The sequence below is a fragment of the Hyaena hyaena genome, unplaced genomic scaffold, assembly GCF_003009895.1.
Source record: "Hyaena hyaena isolate Hyena2069 unplaced genomic scaffold, ASM300989v1 scaffold_730, whole genome shotgun sequence".
Lineage (NCBI taxonomy): Eukaryota > Metazoa > Chordata > Mammalia > Carnivora > Hyaenidae > Hyaena > Hyaena hyaena.
The window spans coordinates 35710-56137 of NW_024081363.1; the positions used below are offsets into that span (position 1 = coordinate 35710).

The 20428-nt window shown below is 37.6% G+C and overlaps 2 protein-coding genes across 2 annotated transcripts in view; one reads left to right on the forward strand and one right to left on the reverse strand.

Annotated features, from left to right (window-relative positions):
• Positions 1–20428, forward strand: part of SHC4 (SHC adaptor protein 4) — a gene marked incomplete at its 5' end in the record, with an annotated part of 83868 nt that overhangs the window by 23780 nt on the left and 39660 nt on the right. Inside the window, 3 exons of the mRNA XM_039218056.1 lie at positions 5173–5236; positions 8294–8413; positions 18349–18402. Coding sequence (XP_039073987.1) covers positions 5173–5236; positions 8294–8413; positions 18349–18402 — 238 coding nt within the window. The remainder of the gene's footprint in view (positions 1–5172; positions 5237–8293; positions 8414–18348; positions 18403–20428) is intronic.
• Positions 12881–14640, reverse strand: EID1 (EP300 interacting inhibitor of differentiation 1). Its single transcript, XM_039218057.1, has one exon. It carries the CDS (start codon positions 14562–14564, stop codon positions 13989–13991), a length of 576 nt encoding a protein of 191 aa, XP_039073988.1. The 5' UTR covers positions 14565–14640; the 3' UTR covers positions 12881–13988.

A 20428-nucleotide genomic window follows, 5' to 3' on the forward strand; every position in this document is an offset into this window, starting at 1 on the left:
CACACAAGTGCTCCTTTTTCTCCATGTCCTTGCCAACACCTGTTCTTTCTTGTGTTGTTGATTTTAGAAGATTGTCTTCTTGATTTCTCTTTTAAATAGTTCACTATTAGTGTATAGAAATGCAACAGATTTATGGATATTAATTTTACATCCTCCAACCTTACTGAATTATCTTATTAGTCCTAACAGTTTATGGTAGAGTCTTTAGGGTTTTCTATATATAATTTATGTCATTGGTAAATAGTGATGGTTTTACTTCTTCCTTTCCAGTTTAGATGTCTTTTACTTCTTTTATATTAATTTTTGCCTAATTGCTCTGGCTAGGACTTCCAGTACTATGTTGAACAAAAGTGGAGAGAGTAGGCATCCTAATCCTATTCCTGATCTTAGAGGAAAAGTTTTCAGCTCTCCACCATTGAGTATGATAATATCTGTGGATTTGTCATTGGCCTTTGTTATGTTGAGGTATGTTCTCTCTATCCCCGATTTGTTGACAGTTTTTTAAAATCATAAATGGATGTTGAATCTTGTAAAATGCTTTTTCTACATCCATTGAGAAGACCATATGATTTCTTTCCTTCATTTTGTTAATGTGGAGTATCACATTGGTTGATTTGCAGATGTTGAGCCATCTTTACATCCTGGACTAAATCTCACTTGATTGTGATATATGATCCTTTAAATGTATTGTTGAATTTGGTTTGCTAATATGTTGTTGAGGATTTTTGCATCTATGTTCATCAGGGATATTGGCCTGTGCTTTTCTTTCTTTGTAGCGCACCTGACTTATAATTCTAAGTGAGTGTGCTCATGCATACATGAGCGTGCTTGCCTATATGGGCACACAGCTGGGTTCTGCTCTTTTCTTCCATGATAACAGCCAATGCATAGAAAGCAATGGCTGGGGAAGGGCTAGAGTCATCCATTTTGGCTTTTTCTGGAATTGACCGTTGCCACTTTGTTCCTGTCCTTTGCTAGTTTACCCCAGGCACATTGGAATAAGGATTGGCTGGAAAAGGCCCCCTCACTATGTCAGGGGAGTGAGCAAGGGAAGGACCAATATTCTTTTCCTGGTCCTGGAAGTGTGGAACTCCCTCCTTTTCATGCACCTGGAAGTATGGTTACTCCCCGAAGGAGTGTAGGTTTTGAATTCAGACCTGGCTTTGTATTCTGCCTCTCCCGTGCTCAGCTGCATTATTCAGAAGCAGTTACTTAAATTCTTTGCACTTTTGTTTCCTCATTTGTAAGGTGGGTATAAAATAGCTATCTTGATATGACATCGTTAAGAAGAAATGAGATGATGTACAGAAGGTACTTAATACTGTGCCTGGCCGTATACATAATGAGATGTTCCTTCATTAAAACCCAGGCTCCCTGAGATGGCATTGTGTATCATTGTAAAGGTAGGGATTTCTATTGTAAAAGCATTGCTAAACCTGGCCATGATTTTTCTTCTTTATAAAACTCTGGGGAATGGAAATAAGGAAATCTACCAAATAAACTGAAAAAATAAATCTGGATTTAGCAATCATAAAGATGGAGAAGTTACAGTTAATCTGGGATGGGACAGAGATGCAAATAAAGATCTTTTATTTATCTTTAACATGAACATTGACCCATCTCTTTGTGGGTGTTGGCAAAAGAGAGACAGCCTGTGTCGCCTCTTCACTGGGACATCTTTTTTTTTTTTTTTAAATATATTTTTATTTATTTCTAGGAGAGAGAGAGAGAAACAGCGTGAGCAGGGGAGGGTCAGAGAGAGAGGGAGTCACAGACTGAAACAGGCTCCAGGCTCTGAGCTGGCAGTCAGCACAGAGCCCGACGCGGGGCTCGAACCCACGAATCGCGAGATCATGACCTAAGCGAAAGTCGGACGCTTAACCGACTAAGCCACCCAGGCGCCCCCGGGAAATCTTTTTAAAAACTTTTTAAAATGTTTATTAATTTTTGAGAGAGAAAGAGAGATCTCAAGCAGGGGAGAGGCAGAGAGAGACAGAAACATAGAATCCAAAGAAAGTTCCAGGCGTTAAGCTGTCGGCACAGAGCCAAACATGAGGCTCAAACTCACAAGCAGTGAGATCATTACCTGAGCCAAAGTCAAATGCACAACCAACTGAGCCATGCAGGCACCCCTTCATTGGGACATCTTTGACGTGCCCTCACATGTTCACAACGGATGAGCAAAACTCCTGCTGAGGAACTTACTTTGCATTCTTTTAATATTTTAAAAGCTTTAAAATATTAAATATTTAAATATATACTTATATATTTATTAAAATATTTTAATATTTTAAAAGCACAGTGAAGGGAAAACATACCATTGTTTATATTGTTGACATCTAAATATCAGTAGAATAAAAATAGGAAACAACAAACCACATACACAAAAAGAAACCCCACCTAAACCAAGTCATTGTTTATAAGCTCTTTCTATATCACTATTTAGATAGAATTAATTTTCTGTAGCTACCAATGTGTATTTGCCATTCCAAGTTCTACTGTTGTCCCACTAATTTATATAGACTCCCCTTATTTCTATAGTGTTCATACTAACAGGGCAAGTGGGAACATTTATATTGATAAATTCTGTATCATAAGCTATGGAGTTGGTTTTTACCCTAAAATAAATATCTATTCTACATATATACTCAATGCTATTTCAATACAAATTCTCCTACCCTTGTCAAAAGCTCTGATAAATATTAAGAGATTTATTGTCTTTTACCAAATCACTCTCTAGAAAGATCATATTCATACTAATCAGGGTCCCCAGCAATGGATAAGTGTGCTTGAAGTGGAATTTTCCCCGTCTTCCCCAAGAGTGCATTTGTCATTTTCTTTTTTGCTGGCTTAATGACAGTGAAGTGAGTATCTTGTAGTCGTTTTAATTTTCCATCTTAAAGTTGTAATGAATGTGAACATTTTCCAATTTTTAAAAATTGAACTATTCTTATCTCTTTTGTATGAATTATCTAATCCGGGGGTTGACACACTATGGCCTTTGGGCTAAATATAGCTAGCTACCTGCTTTTAGAAATAGTTTTATTGGAACATAGCCATGCTCATTTGTTTACATGTTGTCTCCCACTGGTTTTGAGTTATAATGCAGAGTTGAGTAGTTGTAACAGAGAAAAGTCTAAAATATTTATCATTTGACCCTTTACAGAAAAAGTTTTCAGACTCTAATCCCATCTCTCAGCTCTTATTCACTCTTGTTTTTCCACACTCTATGCTCCAGCAGTATCAAAGTACTTGTAGTTTCCCCCATGTCATGATATTCATATTTTCGTGCCGTTATACATGCTCTTCCCTTTCTGGAATTTCCAAACTCCATTCTGCCAGGAAGGTTCATCCTTCCAAACTGTCCTTGAGAGGTACTCATGCTACAAAGCTTTCCCTTTAATTCTCGTTTAGAGCTTTACTTTTTGTTAGACAATATCAACTGTACGAGAATCAAGAAAACAATGTCTGGGAAAGCACTTTGTAAAACTACAAGGTGCTACATAAAAGTAACAACTGCTAATAAAACTGTTGTTATACATGGCAGCATCAATGTTCACCTTTGTCTCTACTTTTATTTCAAACCATTTACAAGGAGCTTTTTAGACCAAAGCATCTCATTTGGCTCTCATGGAATAAAGGATCTGATACCTTTTTTAAAAATAATCTCCCTTTATTAAATATCAACAATATAGGTGCCTGGACATATTATTTTGGCAACACCAGAGGCCAGTTCAGATTAATTATTATGTGTCTCATCAGTGATTGAAAAATCATTAAGGTGACTCAAACATCAATCAACCAAACAAACAAAAGAGCCTAACTCTCTGAGTGGTCTTTCTATTTCAACCAGAGAACAAAGATTGGAATCCTACAGAAACCATAGATATAAAATCCTGAGAAAATGTGCTAAACCAAAAAGCCATTCTATATATTGTTTGCAGGTAATTATGCAAAAATCAGACAAGAGAATACTTTGGAGAAGAGTTTCATTTATCCAGAAAAAAATAAAAAAAGAAATCTGAACTAAAATACACATTATAAACCCAAAACAATGCCTAGAGTCTCTGGGAATTCTTCTTATTTTTCCAGTGTGTCTACCAGAAGAACACTGAGGACGTAGATCTATGCTACTATATCTATATCTATATGTCTGCTTGTGTCCATATCTATATATCTCTCTAGATAGAGAGGGAGGTAGATTTCTTTAATGGGTCTGCATTCCTCTAAGTTTTCACCTCTCCTTTAGGAATCAGAGATATCTCAAAAAATATATATTTTCAGGAAAGATGTATAACAACTGTAATACAATGCTGCAGGTGCTTATATGTGTGTGTATGTACTAATACAGTTAACTAATTTAAACAATGATTTCCGGTGAACCCAGGAAACAGCTTAGAGATGTGCTTTGTGAAAAGTTTAATATATGTGTTGAAAGATACGAGGTTATGGTTCAGATTACACTGAGTGAAAGCTCAGGCTGTTAGGAATGCTGAGTTCCAGAGACAAAAGCTCTTAGTTCTAACTGCATTTCTGGAGAGGAGGGCGCCAGGTTGTTCACCACTTCCATTAAGGAACAACTACGTATTTTAGCGGTGCCTTTCTCTCACAGAATGCAATATAGAGTAAGGGGAAAAAAGCAAAGGAGGAAATTTGTTATTGATTTTCATTTCTTCTGAGAAATTACTTGAAAGCTCAATGGCTTGTAGCAGTATCTCAGTCAATAAGGCTCCATTTGAGACCACCTTGAAGTTCAGTTCTCTCCCAGTCCTTTTAAACTTCCTCTCGTGTCAGATTCTTTTGTATTTAATTGTCTTTGGTGCTGAGATACTAGGAAGCTTTTTATTCAGAACATCACAGAGAGGATTTTGCTAAAAGTAAAACTGTGAAGTATCCCCAGACATCTCCCCCGCCCCTCTTTTTTGGTTAAAAATCAACATTGCTAAAAACCAAATCTGAAAAGCCAAGGAAAAAAGAGATGAAGAAAGTAAATAGTAGGATTGTAAAGTGATTTTTTTTTTCAGCATTACGGTAGGAGTAGGAGAAAGTCATTTGTGTCAGATTCACCGTTACGTGTGCGCAGATTTTGTTCATAATAGTTGCTAACATTTATTGAGGATTTACTGCATGTTAGATAGTGTGCTAAGTCTTTATATGGTTTCTGTTCTGTAGGGAAGCAATAAGTCGCCTGTGTGAAGCTGTCTCTGGGGCAAATGGAGCCATTAAAAAGCGAAAGGTAAATATTGGTGTGGTTTCCTTGCTGTATGTTTCCCTAACTATGGGAAAGAGAATGTCACAATAGTAGTCAGTTCAGTCTACTATATGAGCTAAGTCCAAAATGGCCTTGATCAGTTGGCTTGATATCAGAGATGAGCCGAAAGTTGTTCTTGTCTATCAAGTTTTTCTGACGTGACTGACACTATCTGAAATGGTGATGCCTGGAGTGACAGAATGAAGAAAGCACCTGGATTTCAAGTCAAAAATTCTGGGTGCCACGCCTGGGTGTTTACTTACCTTTGAGCATATTATCTCATCTCTCTGAGGCCCCATTCTTATTCCTGTAAAGTGAAGTTCAACTGGATGACCAGTTTGGCACCTCCAATTTCAGTACTTTATAATGTATCTATTCTGCATCTTAACATTTCAGAATTTTTAGATTCCTTGGCCTATTTTCAGATGGCAATGTGGGTGCTGGTAGAGGTGAGATAATAATGCATGAGTAGAAGGAGATTTTCATGCTGAAAGAAAGCATAAGATTTGATGTTAAGTAGACTTAAATCCTGCCTCTGCCACCTACTATGTGATCTTGGACAAGTCACTTCACCTTTTGGATCACTGGTTCCCTCATCTATAAAATGGAAGAAAATTGCACTTACTTGATCGAGTCGTGTAGAATTAAATAAAATGATGTCTACACAGGTCTGGCATACGTTAGGCTTTCAACAGTAATGAAATCTAGAAGTACTGCATTTAATTGTGAACCCAGAACATTTAGTTGTTTTAGGATGTCAAAGTGGAGGTGCAAAGGTTCTTAAGATAACTATATAAATCATAGAATTGTAGACTGTTTAAGAGAGAAGGAATGTTTAGAGATCTTCCAGTCCAACCCTCCCACTTTGCCACCTGCTAAACTGTCTCAGAGAAGAGATTTGTCTTGAGTCACTAGGGTGATGGTTAGAGCCAGCTATAGAAGCCACATCTTCATATTTCCATCTTAGTGCTTTATTTCCATACCCCTCTGCCTCATTCCTTATTATTCTTCATTATTTTGCATAGGCTGAACCCACTGTCACCCAGAGTGACTCAGATGAGCCACATGGCATGGGAAACACGAATAAGTGGCCTTTGAACTCCCTATTACTAGTTACTTTGACAAAACCCATGGCCCCAAAGTAGCCTCTGGCCTCCTCCTGCCTCTCATAACCTCTGCAAATAGGATGCTTTTGTTGCATGATCCCAAAAAACAGCCAGATTTTCTCATTTCAAAAATAGGGAGTCTACACCCCAAAACAAAATAAAACAAACCAGGCTATTATGTTTTCAGAAAGTACACATGGAAAGAACACAAAAATCTTGAGTTAATTTCCTTTGATAGCTATCACTTATGGCATACTTAATACATGCCAGGGACTGTTCTATATATTTTTATAATCTTTTTCCTCTCAGTTTAAAAATCTTGGTAAAATATTCATAACATAAAATTTACCATTTTAACTATTTTTAAATATACAGCTCAGTGATAATCCATACATTCACATTGTTGTGTTACCATTACTCCCATCCATCCCCATAACTCTTTCCATCTTCTAGAACTGAAACTCTATACACATTAAACAATGACTTCCTATTCCCCCACTTCTCCAGCCCTGACAGCCACCATTCTACTTTATACCTCTATGAGGTTGACTATTCTAAGTACCTCATATAAGTGGACTCATACGTATTTGTCTTTTTGTGACTGGATTATTTCACTTCATGTAATGTCCTCAAGATTCATCCATACTATACCATGTGTCTGAATTTCCTCCCTTTTTAAGGCTGCATAATTTTCCATTGTATGTATGTACCACATTTTGCTAATCCATTCATCTGTTGATGGATACTTAAGTTTTTTGCATGTTGTAGCTATTGTGAATAACACTGTTATGCGTATGGATACACCAATACCTGTTCAAGTCCCTGCTTTCAGTTCTTTTGGGTGTATGACAAGAAGCAGAATTGCTAGATCATGTAGTAATTCTATTATTAGTTTTTGAGGAATTGGGAACTGCCATCCTGTTTTCCGTAACAATTGTACTGTTGTATATTCCTACCAATAGTGCACAAGGATTTCAATTTCTCCACATTCTTTCTAACACTTGTTTTTGTCTGTTGTTATTGTTGTCTTTGCTTTTGGCTTTTACTAGTTATAGGTCTATCTAGATTTTCTATTTCTTCATGATTTAGTCTTAAGTAGGTTTAATATTTCTAGGAATTTGTCCATTTCATCTTAGGGAATCCACTTTGTTGATATGCAGTTGTTCACAATACTCTTTTATAATCCTTTGTTTCCATTGAATTGGTAGTTACATCCTCACCCCACTTTTGTTCCTGAGTTTAGTGATGTGACTCTACTTTCTTTTTTTCTTAGCCCATCTAGCTAAAGGTTGGTCAATTTGGTTGAACTTTTTGAAGAACTAACTTTTGGTTTCATTGATTTTCCCTATTTTCTAGTCTCTGTGCCATTGATCTCTGCTCTAATCTTTATTATACCCTTTTGCTAGTTTTGGGTTTTTCTTTTTTTGAATTGCTTCAGTTGTCAAGTTAGGTTCTTGACTTGAGATCTTTCTTCTTTTTTAATGTAAGAGTTTATAGTTATATATTGCCCCCCTTAGCACCATTTTCACTGTGTCCCAAATATTTGGTATGCATGTTTTTGTACTTTTATAAATTATCACAAAAAAATTCTAGCAACTTTTTCTTTTTTAGACTTCTGGTTTTCAGAAGGACTGGAGAGTTCAGCTACCCCAAACTCTCATAGGAATTCCTTTTATATAAAGCAGACCATACTCCCAACACTTAGAGAGAAGGGAATGTATGAGAAAAGTTCTGAGGGCTCAGATTTCACTGCTTACTAAAGAATCTGCTGCATTCCATTTTTTTAAGTTTTTATTAAAATAAAGCATTCCATCTCATTTGATTTGTGTAAAGTAAGATTGGAAGAGTATGTGTTTTGATCCAGTTTTAACACTTAAAAAATTAATATTCTGCTGTAACAAAATCCTTAACTTAGAGTGTTTTGCTATTTTTCAAGCCTCCAGTTAAGTTCCTATCAACAGTTCTTGGCAAAAGTAATCTTCAGTTTTCGGGAATGAATATTAAGCTCACCATCTCAACATGCAGCCTCACGTTGATGAATATTGACAACCAACAGGTAAGATCATGGGTGTCATTTATCATTTAACGTGCCATCTATTTTTCTAGAAGGGTCTGGGCATAATAAAGAAACTAAAGTTTCAGACGTGTGCCTAAAATTTAGTAAGGCACAAGGGAAAAAAATCTACCAAGGATTTATGCATAACAATAATTAGAACAACAGTATTACTAACTCATCCCTGGCATTTAACTGCTTGCATACTTGCATCTACCTAATTGGCTTTGTAATAGGAATTAAGGTGCAAATAACTGGTAAACACAGTTTGGCAACTCATATTCTTGAGTCAGTTATTACTCTCTGCCCATGCTCCCCAAAGGGAAAGCAATTCCATTATCAGAACTAACAGACTGTGTGTTGGATAGAGTGCAAATGAAGGATAGAGTGGAAGGGCAATGTTAGGGTTAATATTCTAGCTAACTGAAATTAAAGCATAAACCATTTTCTTCCAACTCTTAAGCTTGAAATGCTTTGTAAAATGTTATTACATAAACACAATTTCTTCTTCTTTGATGATGTATGATGCCACAGTGCCTGAGTTCTCATTGTGAACCTTATATCTCAAAGAATGGCATTGCTGAAGCAAATACGAAAGATATACAGGCATTGGGCTAAATGTATACCTTACACTAGGGTACTCTTTGACTTGCTTTTTATGTTTTAAACTAAATTCCTTGTATTGGGTTATTTATGTGTGTTAGAGTCTAATTTTTCTTGGTTTAATATGTAGTGATTCGAGATTCTTAATATTTAAGGTTTTACTATTGAACAGGAAGGTTCATTAAATGGAAGGTTTAATGTGTAGTTGGCTATGATCAAACACTCTGGGGCTTTGAGGTCACATATAGGTTGAAATCCTGGCTTTTCCATTAATGAGCAAGTTATGTTACCACTCAATTTTCCTCATTATTGAAATGAGATTATAGTACCTATTCATAGAGTTTCTGAGAGGATGGAGTTAACAATAGTATATGTCTCACTGGATTAAATACAGGATTAAGTAAAATTATTGATGTAAACCACTTAGCACAGCAATGGTCACCCAGGACCTATTATTATTTACTCAAACATTTTTCCCATTTTCTTGAGACATTTTCAGAAAGTCAGTACTTAACAGGGAAATCATATTATAAAACATAAATTTACAAAATTTTCAGTGACATGCACATACAGTTATATACATTTTTTACTCCAATGTTTTTGCCAAGAACTTTCTTGAGTATTTTGAGGTCTGTTTTATTTTCTAAATTCAAAAGCAGAATAAAATACGTTGCTTACACAGTAGTATAAACCACTTAATATAAGATAGTTCAAAATAGATTCCTGTGGAGTTGGGCCCTGATTGGTTATCCAAGACAGGTGATACCATTGGTATAATGACAGCAGAACATTTGAGGCTGTACTCAGAAGATGCAACAAATCTAGGTGGAAGGTGAAACAATCATTCAGTCTTTCAGATGCTTTGCCCTGAAGACATTTGTAGATGTAAATTTTACTTTTAGTTTTCACCTATGTGTGTGGTGCTAGGGGTGCTTGATGCCTTTAGGTATGAGATATCATTGAATATAGAAGCACTTGGAAATTCTGAGATATCAGAATTTTGTAGGGGAGGAAGAGTAGGCAAATCTACAGCCATCATGGTGACAGCCTTATGTGCAGAACCTAATGAGCATTAAAAAAAAATAGTTCTATGGGGTGACTGAGCAATGGGGAATTTAGGAAGGATAGGGCTGTGGTGTGTGGTAGGTGACTTAGTTTATTCTCATTTCTTTCTCTCTTTTACTACCCTTTTTCAGGCTACTGCAATTAGAAGGGGTACTGTCACATGCCCATAATCTTTCTGGCAGAATAGAAGTAGGGACAGGGGCATGGTTGGCTTCCACTACCAGCAGTTACAGCAATGAGTGCCTCTGGAAGTGAGACATCTTTTCTGTACTGGTAGCATGGAATGAGGTTGTATTCAGCCCACTGCTGGAGTGGGGGTTAAAGTTAGGATCTCACTGATCTTACACCCAGGTCCTGGTTTTTGAAAATAATTTTGAACTATTCTGCAGGCCTAGAGGAAATGCCTTGGTGGAGGGAGGGTGTATAAAAAAGATGTGCCACTATAGATGCTTCAACTCAAGCTTTATAAATCCCATTAATAGGGCAACTAAAATGTTCAAGGGAGAAGGCAGCAGAGAAGTGACATTATAGATGTATCATGAGAAAACGATTAACTCAATTCTCCGTAAAGAAAGTTACCCTTTGAAGTTCTAAGATAAATACCAAGAAATACTAATGTCTCCCTTCCCCTCCCTCCAACTTCTAAGATATACTTTGGACTGAAAATATAAACAGGTTAAAGTTTATAGATACATTCATGGATGACAGAGCATTTATGGGTCACATGGTTCACATTCATCTTCAGCCACTGAGAACAACTTCAAAAATATAACCATTTACTCCCAGAAAATGTCTCAAAGAGCCTCAGAGGCAGAAAATACAATTACATTGAACCCATAATGCTTGCAATTTTTAAAACTTACCATATTTTGGCATGGAAAATACATTTTGGAAAAGCAAGTTCTAGGGAATTTTTGTACAGCCCTCGTTTTAAAAATTCAAGCCACAGACTTCCTTGCTATACTTCAATATATTAAGGACTTAAGCAAAAATATTTGACTAGCTTCCACTCCCACTATTCTTTAGTTATTTCTACATTCCTACCACCAACTCTAACATCTAGTGAAATTTTACTGAGAAGAGTAATAAAGAGATAAAGAAGGTAAAACAGACAGAAAATGGAGATATCCTTTAGACTCCATGAAGAGAGAGAAATTCAAATATTTACAGAGGCCAGGCAGACAATGCTAACTGCCCAGGTGGAGGAAAAACAATGGTGCAAGCATAATGATATACGGTGTCACTGGGCCTCCATGTTAGGGAGATAATACTGGGAAACATGGCCACAGAGTACCTTCCGTATAGAAAAGGGAATTGGATGCTTCATCCCACATAACTGTAGGTCAAAGGCTGCCAGATCTTCAACTTTTGGGAAAAAAAAAAAAAAAGGATGGAACTCTGGGAGTTTTGTTGCTCTATCAGGATTATGAGTTGTTGGTCTTTAATGAAGAATTGCAATTTTAAGCATGAGCCAAACGCAATAAATCTGTGTCCTTAGGGCAGCCAAATGGGACAGTCTGATCTAAGCAAACATTAATAATGTAATTTTATATAATAACATAATATATGGATAGGTCCAGAAAACTAACCCCCAAATCACCCTATATACTCATAAGCTTTTTAAAGTTCTCTCTCCCCATTCCACATCCCCACCCACTCCCCTGTTCACAAAATGAGGACCAGAATCTCTATAGAGTTCCTTTCTTTAGTTCCCATTTAACCAAGATTTGAACCAGGTAGGCTGTTTCCAGTATGTGTTAACTATAACCTTTGAAAGAAATACAGGTGATTTCACACTTCTAAAAGGGGTTTAAAATATTACCGTTTTTCTATCTTCAGTTAATACAAACAAGTACTAATTCCAGTGCTCAGATTACTGCCTGTTTTTCCAAGACCAACAAACCCAACTATCAGAGGAGTCGGTGGTGGAGCCCAGTCTTTATCCTTCAAATGAGCCTTCAAACCCAACAGGGAACAGTTTTCTTTTCTTTTCCTCTTGCTCCCTCCTTAGTCTCAGAGAGGAACCTAATCACACTTCCTGGTATGGAACCAGTTTTTTCTATTTCCTGACATCTTTATCTGGAGGGAAATGCAATTGGTCAGTTCCTGGTGTACTGGCATCCTCCCTCCACCCTCCCCCCCCCCCCCCAATTCAGTTAATTCACATCATACAAGCAATTATCTACCCAGATTCATCTAACTGCAGCTACAAGCTGTTTGAAAATACAGTGAAAGTGAGGCATGGGAGAGGCAGGATGAAGAGGGTTAAGAGCTAACATCCCACCTCCTGTCTATTGTTTCCCCATCTATCTATCTGTCTCCTTACCTAGCCTAAGGGCTTATGCTCTCACTCCTCAGTCCAATATTTTAAAGAATCCCACTCCCTAAGACAACTGTAACATAAATAAGGCTGAGTTGTGTTGTATTGGATATGTCCTTTACTGCCATAAGAAGAAGAACATCTGGTACTTTTTTATTGATCTTAAGACCTACTGATGTCCTGTTTATTGGGCACAACCTTCTGACAAATTTTTAGTCTTATGCCACTTCAGAACCTTAATAACCACAGCAATATGCTCATGAATACAACAGGTTTTCTCAGGCTGGCAAATTCTTTTATAGGAATTCACCAAGATTAATATCCACAAATTAACTTATAAATAAGGTATTTGAAGCTGGAGCACTTTCCCATATAAAGAGTGGTTAAATTTAAATCATAAAGTGGCTTCAGGAATAAAATAAAACAATACGATAAAAAGGATTTCGATAAAGTATGTGAACAATACTATAGGCCAAACAAAATACACAGAACAAGAAATTTTATTATCTCGAATGCTGGTGCATAACCAATAACAAGCTTAATTAGAGGAGGAGACAGAGAGAAACTTCAGATCCTGAGGAGGATTTCTGGGCAGGTTTAAAACCTTTACAGATTGAGGGCCTAATTGTTCAGTCTTTTTTTTAGATGTAGGGCTTTCCTTTTACTTGACATTTTCCCTTTAGCAGTTCTTATGTTATGAAGTTCAACCAAAGTCTTTCACCTGTAAAGTTAAATGAAAAACAGAGAGAGAGAGTAAAACAATTTCCCTAGTATAAGGGTGTTAGAAACAGTTTGTTTTGTTCTTTCACATATATTTTAATATCTAAGTTTGAAATTTTGCTACGGACATTTAATTTTTGAGTTTTAAAAATGGTAAGACAATAAATTTTCTGGAATTATGGATCACAGTAGCTTTATAAATCATCAAGATACACGTACAAACAAAATTTCAGATGCTCTTGAAAGCACATTTTGAGAGACAGCACACGTGATACTTATTTCTTTTTGGGTTTGCTTATCCTTTTCGGATACTGAAGAACACCCCATTTATTTTACACTAAAAAATTTAGCCTTTGATAATTGGCTTCCACAGACCACAAAGTGGAATCGTCAGAGTTCTCTCAGTGGGCTTTCAGTCCAAATGACTCAGACATTTCGTGTCCTAAACTGGATGTATTCGTTACTTTTTCTCATGTAATTAATATTACCGGGCTCTTGTGGTGGCAGTTTGTCTTGATGTTAACTTAATCTTGCAAAACCGTCCCTTACAGTGAAACATGAAAGATATTTTCCCCAAAGCGAGGAAAACAATCTGGATCAATAACAAAGTCAAAGCCATAAGTGTCTCATGAACGTTCTTGAAAACAGATTTCCACGGTCCTAATGCCTTTTCTTCTTCTTTAGCAATTCTTTTCTTTTTCGTAACTGTGAGTCACTGCCCTACTCTATTCTGCAAAACAACAACGACAAAAATCTTTTTTTTTTGAAGATCAAACTTTTCATCGGCACGGTACGATCTGGAATGAACCCAAAAGACAGTGGAATGCTGGGTCTCTCCTCAACTTTTCCTCCTCTTTTAACAGCATTTAATTACTCTCTATCAATAATCTCATCACAGCCGAGTTCTTCGGTCAGACGATTGACAACCATAAGTGAAAAAAGCTCTTCAATAAAAGCCAACTGATCAAACGGGGTCTTCTCATAATGCAGTTGAAACCCGCCATCCAGGGCTGCTTCCCTAGCTCTGGATGTTCTCAGAAACATCTTGTTGGCTTCTTCAAGGGCCGCTGATACTCTGTAGCCCGCACCACTCAGCTGCTCCTCTTCCGGATAATCGTAGTCGTCCTCCCAGTCGTCAAATTCCTCGCCCTCGTCCTCGCTCTCGAAGTCGGGGCCCGCGATCAGGCCCGGCTGCTCCCCAGGGCTGGGCCGGGTAGCAAGGCCTCGTTGCCCCTGCGGCACCGCCATTGGCTGGGCCGCCTCCTCCTCCATTGGGCCTTCCTCCTCGAGCTGTGGCTGGGCCCCGCTGCGGGAGGCGTTCGGGGACGGCTCCCGGCTCCCGCTGCCTACCTCCATCTGCGGAAGGTCACCCTCGCCAAGCATCACATCCATCTGCTGGTCATTGCTCTCTTCGTACAGCTCGGACAGCTCGTTCATTTCCGACATCGTACAAGCAGCTCAACCTCGCGAACGGCGTTTTTGCACGATCGGAGCTACGCGGCCGACTGGTTGTGCGCGTGCGCAAACGCCGTGCGCTTGCGTGACCCTGTGCGTGTGCGCGACCCCCAGACACCGCCTCCCGGTCGGCGTCCCCCTCGGGCGGGAGGTGCCCACTCTTCGCGAGCCTGGTCTACGTCTCGGCTCGCTTGAACTCCGTACCTGGACTCTAGGTGTAGAGAGTTACTTAATCTCCGCTTTCCCTAACTGTTCCGCATATTATGATGCTGTAAACTGGAAAGTCCTTAATGTGGCCTCGGTAGCTGTGCTTAAGCCTCCTCCTCCCCTTCCCTTTTCCGTTCTCTCCAGCTCCTTTTTCTCGGCCGCAGGCAAAAGCATCTGGTCCACGGTTTCCAGGTCCTTTCATCTATGCGCTTACGACTTCCACGTCCACACCTCCAAATCACAGTGTTCTCAGCAAACTGAGAAGTGACCCATTCAACTCTTCTGGTTTCCCCATATAAAGAAAAAAGTTAAATTCATAAATTGGCATAACTATCTTTTTTAAAAAGTTATACTGAAGAAGTACTTGGTTCCATTTGTTTTCACAGGAGGTTAACTTTCCACTATAATCAACTTGGTGTGTATTCTTTAAATTCTTTTCCTCTGCGTTTATATAGATCTTTATGTGCTCGTGGAAAAGCCTTGTGTGTGTATGGCTTTTTGGTTTTGGTTTTGGTTTTTTTTGTTTTTGTTTTTTTGCATGACTCACAGAACTGTCTTCAAGTTACAAAACAAAAAGCACCTCAGCAATGGCTTGAAGATTTAGCTTTGTTAGGATACATAGATGAGTCTTTTTTCCATAGCATTCCATTTATGTAGCTATTCTATAGCTGACCTAACTATGCATAAGTAATTTCCAATTTTTGGTGTTATAAACTATGGGTAAATGACATCCATATATGCCAATGTTTCTATAGAATGAAAACCCAGAAGTGGAAAGGTGGAATCATAGAGCATGCATACTTTAGTTTTAATACATACTATCAAACTGCTTTCCAAGATTGCTGTACAAATTTCAGCTCTCATCAGCAGTGTTTGAGAATATCCATATCCTTGCCATACATTGTTTTCTTGAGCAATTTTATCAGTGTAGTGATATCTTGTTTTATTTTCCATAGCCTCGATTTCTTGGAGATTGATTGTTTTTCACTGTTTATTGAACATTTGTGTTACTTATGAAAATTAACTGGTTTTATTTTTGCTATTTCTTTTTCTTATTGATTTGTAGGAATTTCTTATAAACTGCACGGGTGCTTTGTTTTACAAAATGTTGCAAATATATTTAGGTACTATACTTAGGTAAAATGTACCCCTCACTACAATGTTTTACTACATTCTCCCTGCCTGTTGTTACTTGTCCAGTCTCAGGGATTTTTTTTTCCTACCACAAGTTTTAAAATGAGTTTTCATGTAAATCAAATTGAAGGGTTTTTTTTTTCCCCTGTATGTTTTTTTTTCTATTAAGATGGATTTTCCTACTTCAAAGATCACAGGCATGATCTTTATTTTTCTTCAATGTTTGCATATATTTTGTTATTGTTGTTAAAAAATTTTTAATGCTTATTTTTGAGAGAGGGAGAGAAAGACAGAGACAGAATGTGAGCAGGGGAGGAGCAGAGAGAGGGAGATAATACAGAATCTGAAGCAGGCTCCAGGCTCTGAGCTGTCAGCACAGAACCCAATGTGGGGCTCGAACCCACAAACTGTGAGATCACGACCTGAGACAAACCCAGGCACCTCTGCATAGATATTTTTTAATGGAAAAAACATTTATTTATATAAATACTAAAGGGACAGGATTCATTTATATGTTTTTTTACACATATACAGCTATTCAGCCAACTTCACTGGTTTAATCACTATCCTTTTGTTAACTGCTTGGTGCCACATTTATCATAGATTAAAAGAAAACAAATGTGTGAGTTTGTTTTTAGACTTTGTATTCAAACGAATTGCTAGTGTTAGAATATGTCTTGCTAACAAGGAAAATCTTGTTTCTTTGTTCTTTAAAAAATTTTCTTAGCTCTTCTTGCAGATTTGTTCTTCCATGTGAATTTTAGAAGTAGCTTGAAAAGTTACCCAAATCACATAGGTGGAATTTTTATTGGAGTTTCATGGAATTTACAGATCAATTTGGGGGAGAATTGATATCTTTACAATATTGTCTTCTCAACCATAAAAGTAATATATATGTTTCTGCTTGTTTGTGTCTTATTTATACCTTTCAATGAAGTTTTCCAAAAAGCCTTACATGATTCTTTTTAGTTTTATATTTAGGTACTATACTTAGGTAAAATGTACCCCTCACTACAATAGAGTGTCTAATTGGCTATTTGTTGATATGTGGGAAAGACATTCATGTTTGTATATTGACTTATTTTTAGTAATCACTTTTAGCTGAAATCTAAACATGGAAAACACAAATATAGAAAAGTGCACAAATCTTACGTGTGCAGCTTGGTTATCACAAAATGGACATATTTGTGTAACCACTACCCAGAACAAGAAACACCATTTTCAGGATTCCAGACAACCATTTGCTTTCTCTTTCTTTGCCCTACTGGCACCACCATCCTGATTTCAAACAGAATAAAATATTTTTGCCTGTTTTGGGACCTTACATAAATTAAACCATGTAGTATATATTCTTTCTATGTGGCTTCTTTTGCCCAAAAAATAAGGGGTTTTTTGTTTGTTTGTTTTGGGGTTTTTTTTTGCTACATAGTAGTCCATTGTTTAAATATCACAGTGATCATCATTGGGATTGTTTCCCATTTGTGGCTATTACAAATAGGGCAGTAATTATCTTTCTTGAGAAGATCTTTGGTGCATGTATTTACAGAATTCTGTGGATATACATCTAAGAATAGAATTACTTGGCTATGTTATATAAGCAGACTCTTGTATAGATTATGTTAAACAATTCTGAAGACAGAATTAGCCAATTGGTGCACAGTTGGTATTTTAATGAACCTTCAAAACAGTATGGCAAATACTTCTCTATAGGTGGTCATTACACTGTGGTTTCCAAACAAGCAAGCCTAAGACCTCAAGTAAAAGAGGTAGTCTTCCTGGCTAACTAATGCAGTTCACTTGGATAGTCTACGTCATATTAAAAATCTTAATGTTCGTGCTTTAGTGTGCTTTTGGTGGTGAGTGACTTAAACCCAGTTCAAACCAACTTATATAAAAATAAATAAATAAAACAGAAAAAATGCATAAAAACCAGAGATGAGGGAAATGTATTGGTTGAAGTGATGAAACAAATGTTACCACCAGATTTTTTTTTAATATTTTTACCTCTCAGCTCTGATACTCTCCAGAGTATCAGAAAGCTTCATTTTTCCATCAGGCTTTTCCCACATGGCAGCAAAAGATGGCTCCCAGAAGCTTTGGACTTAAATAAGGTTCTTAATGGCAGAGAGATCTGCATTTTTTCCTATTATCTGTCTCAGTTCCTCCCCATGATATTGATTGGCTTTGCTGTATCCAGAGGGATGGTGTTTTCTGATGGCCTAGGCCTGAATCGTGTGTCCAGGAGAGGGGTGGTGAGATGGTATGTCAAATCTACTTATGAGATTATTATAGAATGTGGATGGAGTAATTTCCAAAGGAATGCCGAGCCAGCAAAACAAAACATAAAATTTAAGACCATTACTGTTAGATTGTATGTAACTAGGCACAATTAATTTGTAGTATCTTACATGTTTAATTTTTTTATGTTTTACAGATTATTGCAAATCATCATATGCAGTCTATTTCATTTGCCTCTGGAGGGGATCCTGTAAGTATGGATTTATAAAAATTCTTTTTGTAAGAGTTAAAAGAACCTCCATGTAAAGCATGTTAGCCATTACATATCTTTTCCAATGTTGTGTTACAATTTGTGAATAGCTATGTGCCATCAAAAATTTGGCTCTGTTTGGATTAGTAGATGAGCTAATAATACTCCATTACGTTGTTAGTCATGGAGTTATCATCGGAGACTGTTCTTGTAGGTAACATCGAAGTCATGAAAATCAAGGATGTCATACATGTGTTACCAGTCCTCCCTCAGCATTCTTCTTAACACAGAGTTTCAGGCAGATCCTATTAAGCAAGTTGGACTTGGCATATAGCGGAAGCCTGTTTGCCACTCTGCCCGCCAACCAAGGCAACTATGTCTCATCTAAAGTGAGCAGCCAGGTTTGCAGAAATTCATGAAGGGAACACACAGCTGGGGGTAGAGAACTGCAGTTCCTTCTTCCCTAGAGGCCACATGGTGCTCATTTCCCACGAATTGGGTGAGACTGAGCAAGTGCTCTGTCTCCAAGCCTTTACAGAGTAGAGAGGCATTCCCTGACTCCCTACTGCATCACTCCTGAACCAGGGCAGAAGGAGCGAGGCATTGAAGTTAGGAAGCCTGTGACTGACCAAGAAACAAATCTGTTTGAACTGAGAAGTTAGAAGGAGGATTTTGCTGCTTCATGATATTGTGACATTTTTCTTCTACCTGCAAACATCCAGAAGCTAGGAGATGACTGAGTGTGACTTTTACAATGATTGAACATCAGTGAGGTCAAGAAAACATGTGGAAGCATGCGGCAATTTTGTTCTTACTGCCAGTGTATTGCTTTCTTTCCTGCTGAGCATTTATTATTAAAGATTGTATCCTGCAGAAATGAGGTACTAAAATCCCATGTAATGGCTGGTTTTTTTCTAGCCACCACTTCTAGTTTCTCACTTCCAATTGAGGAATAAAATGTAGGGCCATAAATGATAGGACATATAACTCAGAAATCCAGGAGAGGTATGGAATGGTAGTAAAAACTAAATCTGGTAGATGATGTCACTGCAGAGTTTTGACCTCTATGCCAAATATTCAAAAGGAAAAATTATTGTCTATCCTAAAAGGAAATAAAGTTCTGAAGCTACTCTGTTGTAATCATTGCTTCCTTTATTGGCATCTACAGTATTTAAGCAACTTTCTTCACTTGGTTGTCGGTATCACCTTTTAGTGCGTGAAACTTATAGTTAAATGCTATACAGATTACCCTGTTCTTAAGAACATTTCAGTAATCACTTGTCTTCACATTGGCTGCCTGTGATTCAAAATATTTAAGCGTGTCCAACCTAGACACCCTGTCTTCAGAACCTATCTGAAGCATACGGAAGAAAAGCAGTATTTATGGGACTTCAAAGAATTGGTTTTTTGTTTTTCTTTTATTAATGCATACTTAATTTTCCCTTTAGGCTTCTTCCTCACCTTTCAGCTTTGGGGATACTTATTTCCAAATGAATATATTAGTTCCATGGTGCTATTTAATTATTATGTAAACCAGATTTTAAGAGCTCTACCTCTTCCCCAAGAGATTCCGTGGACGGCTAATTATGGATTCATTAGCAAACAGGGGGCGTGCAGGAAGCCTAGCACTTAGCAGCTGCAGTGTGAGACCAGTACTGAACGCCCAGCCACCACGCCTTGTAATCTTGCCTCGACAGTAACAACCAGAGACATGTTTGGTACAGAGAGGGTTGACAGAATCCAGCCTGAAGAGGCCAGTATCGCCTCTTTTATTCCTAACGGAAGATAGCTCATTCATCCATGAAGGAACTCAAATACTTTCCTTAAGTTATTTAAAGTAATGAGTTGTGTAAGTGAAGTGTTAAAAATAATCATAGGTATTTGCTCCCAATCTCCCTTTCAAGTTTCAAGAGTCGCTCGGGTCATGTTCACATTGGCACGTAGATCCTCATTTACCCTATGCATGCCCTGCATGATGTGTATCCTAGTTCTCCCGATTCGTTTTATTTTATTTTATTTTTTTTTT

What these genes read in the sequence shown, in the direction of transcription:
- EID1 (XM_039218057.1), bottom strand. Translation starts at nt 14,564, where the DNA reads ATGTCGGAAATGAACGAGCTGTCCGAGCTGTACGAAGAGAGCAATGAC.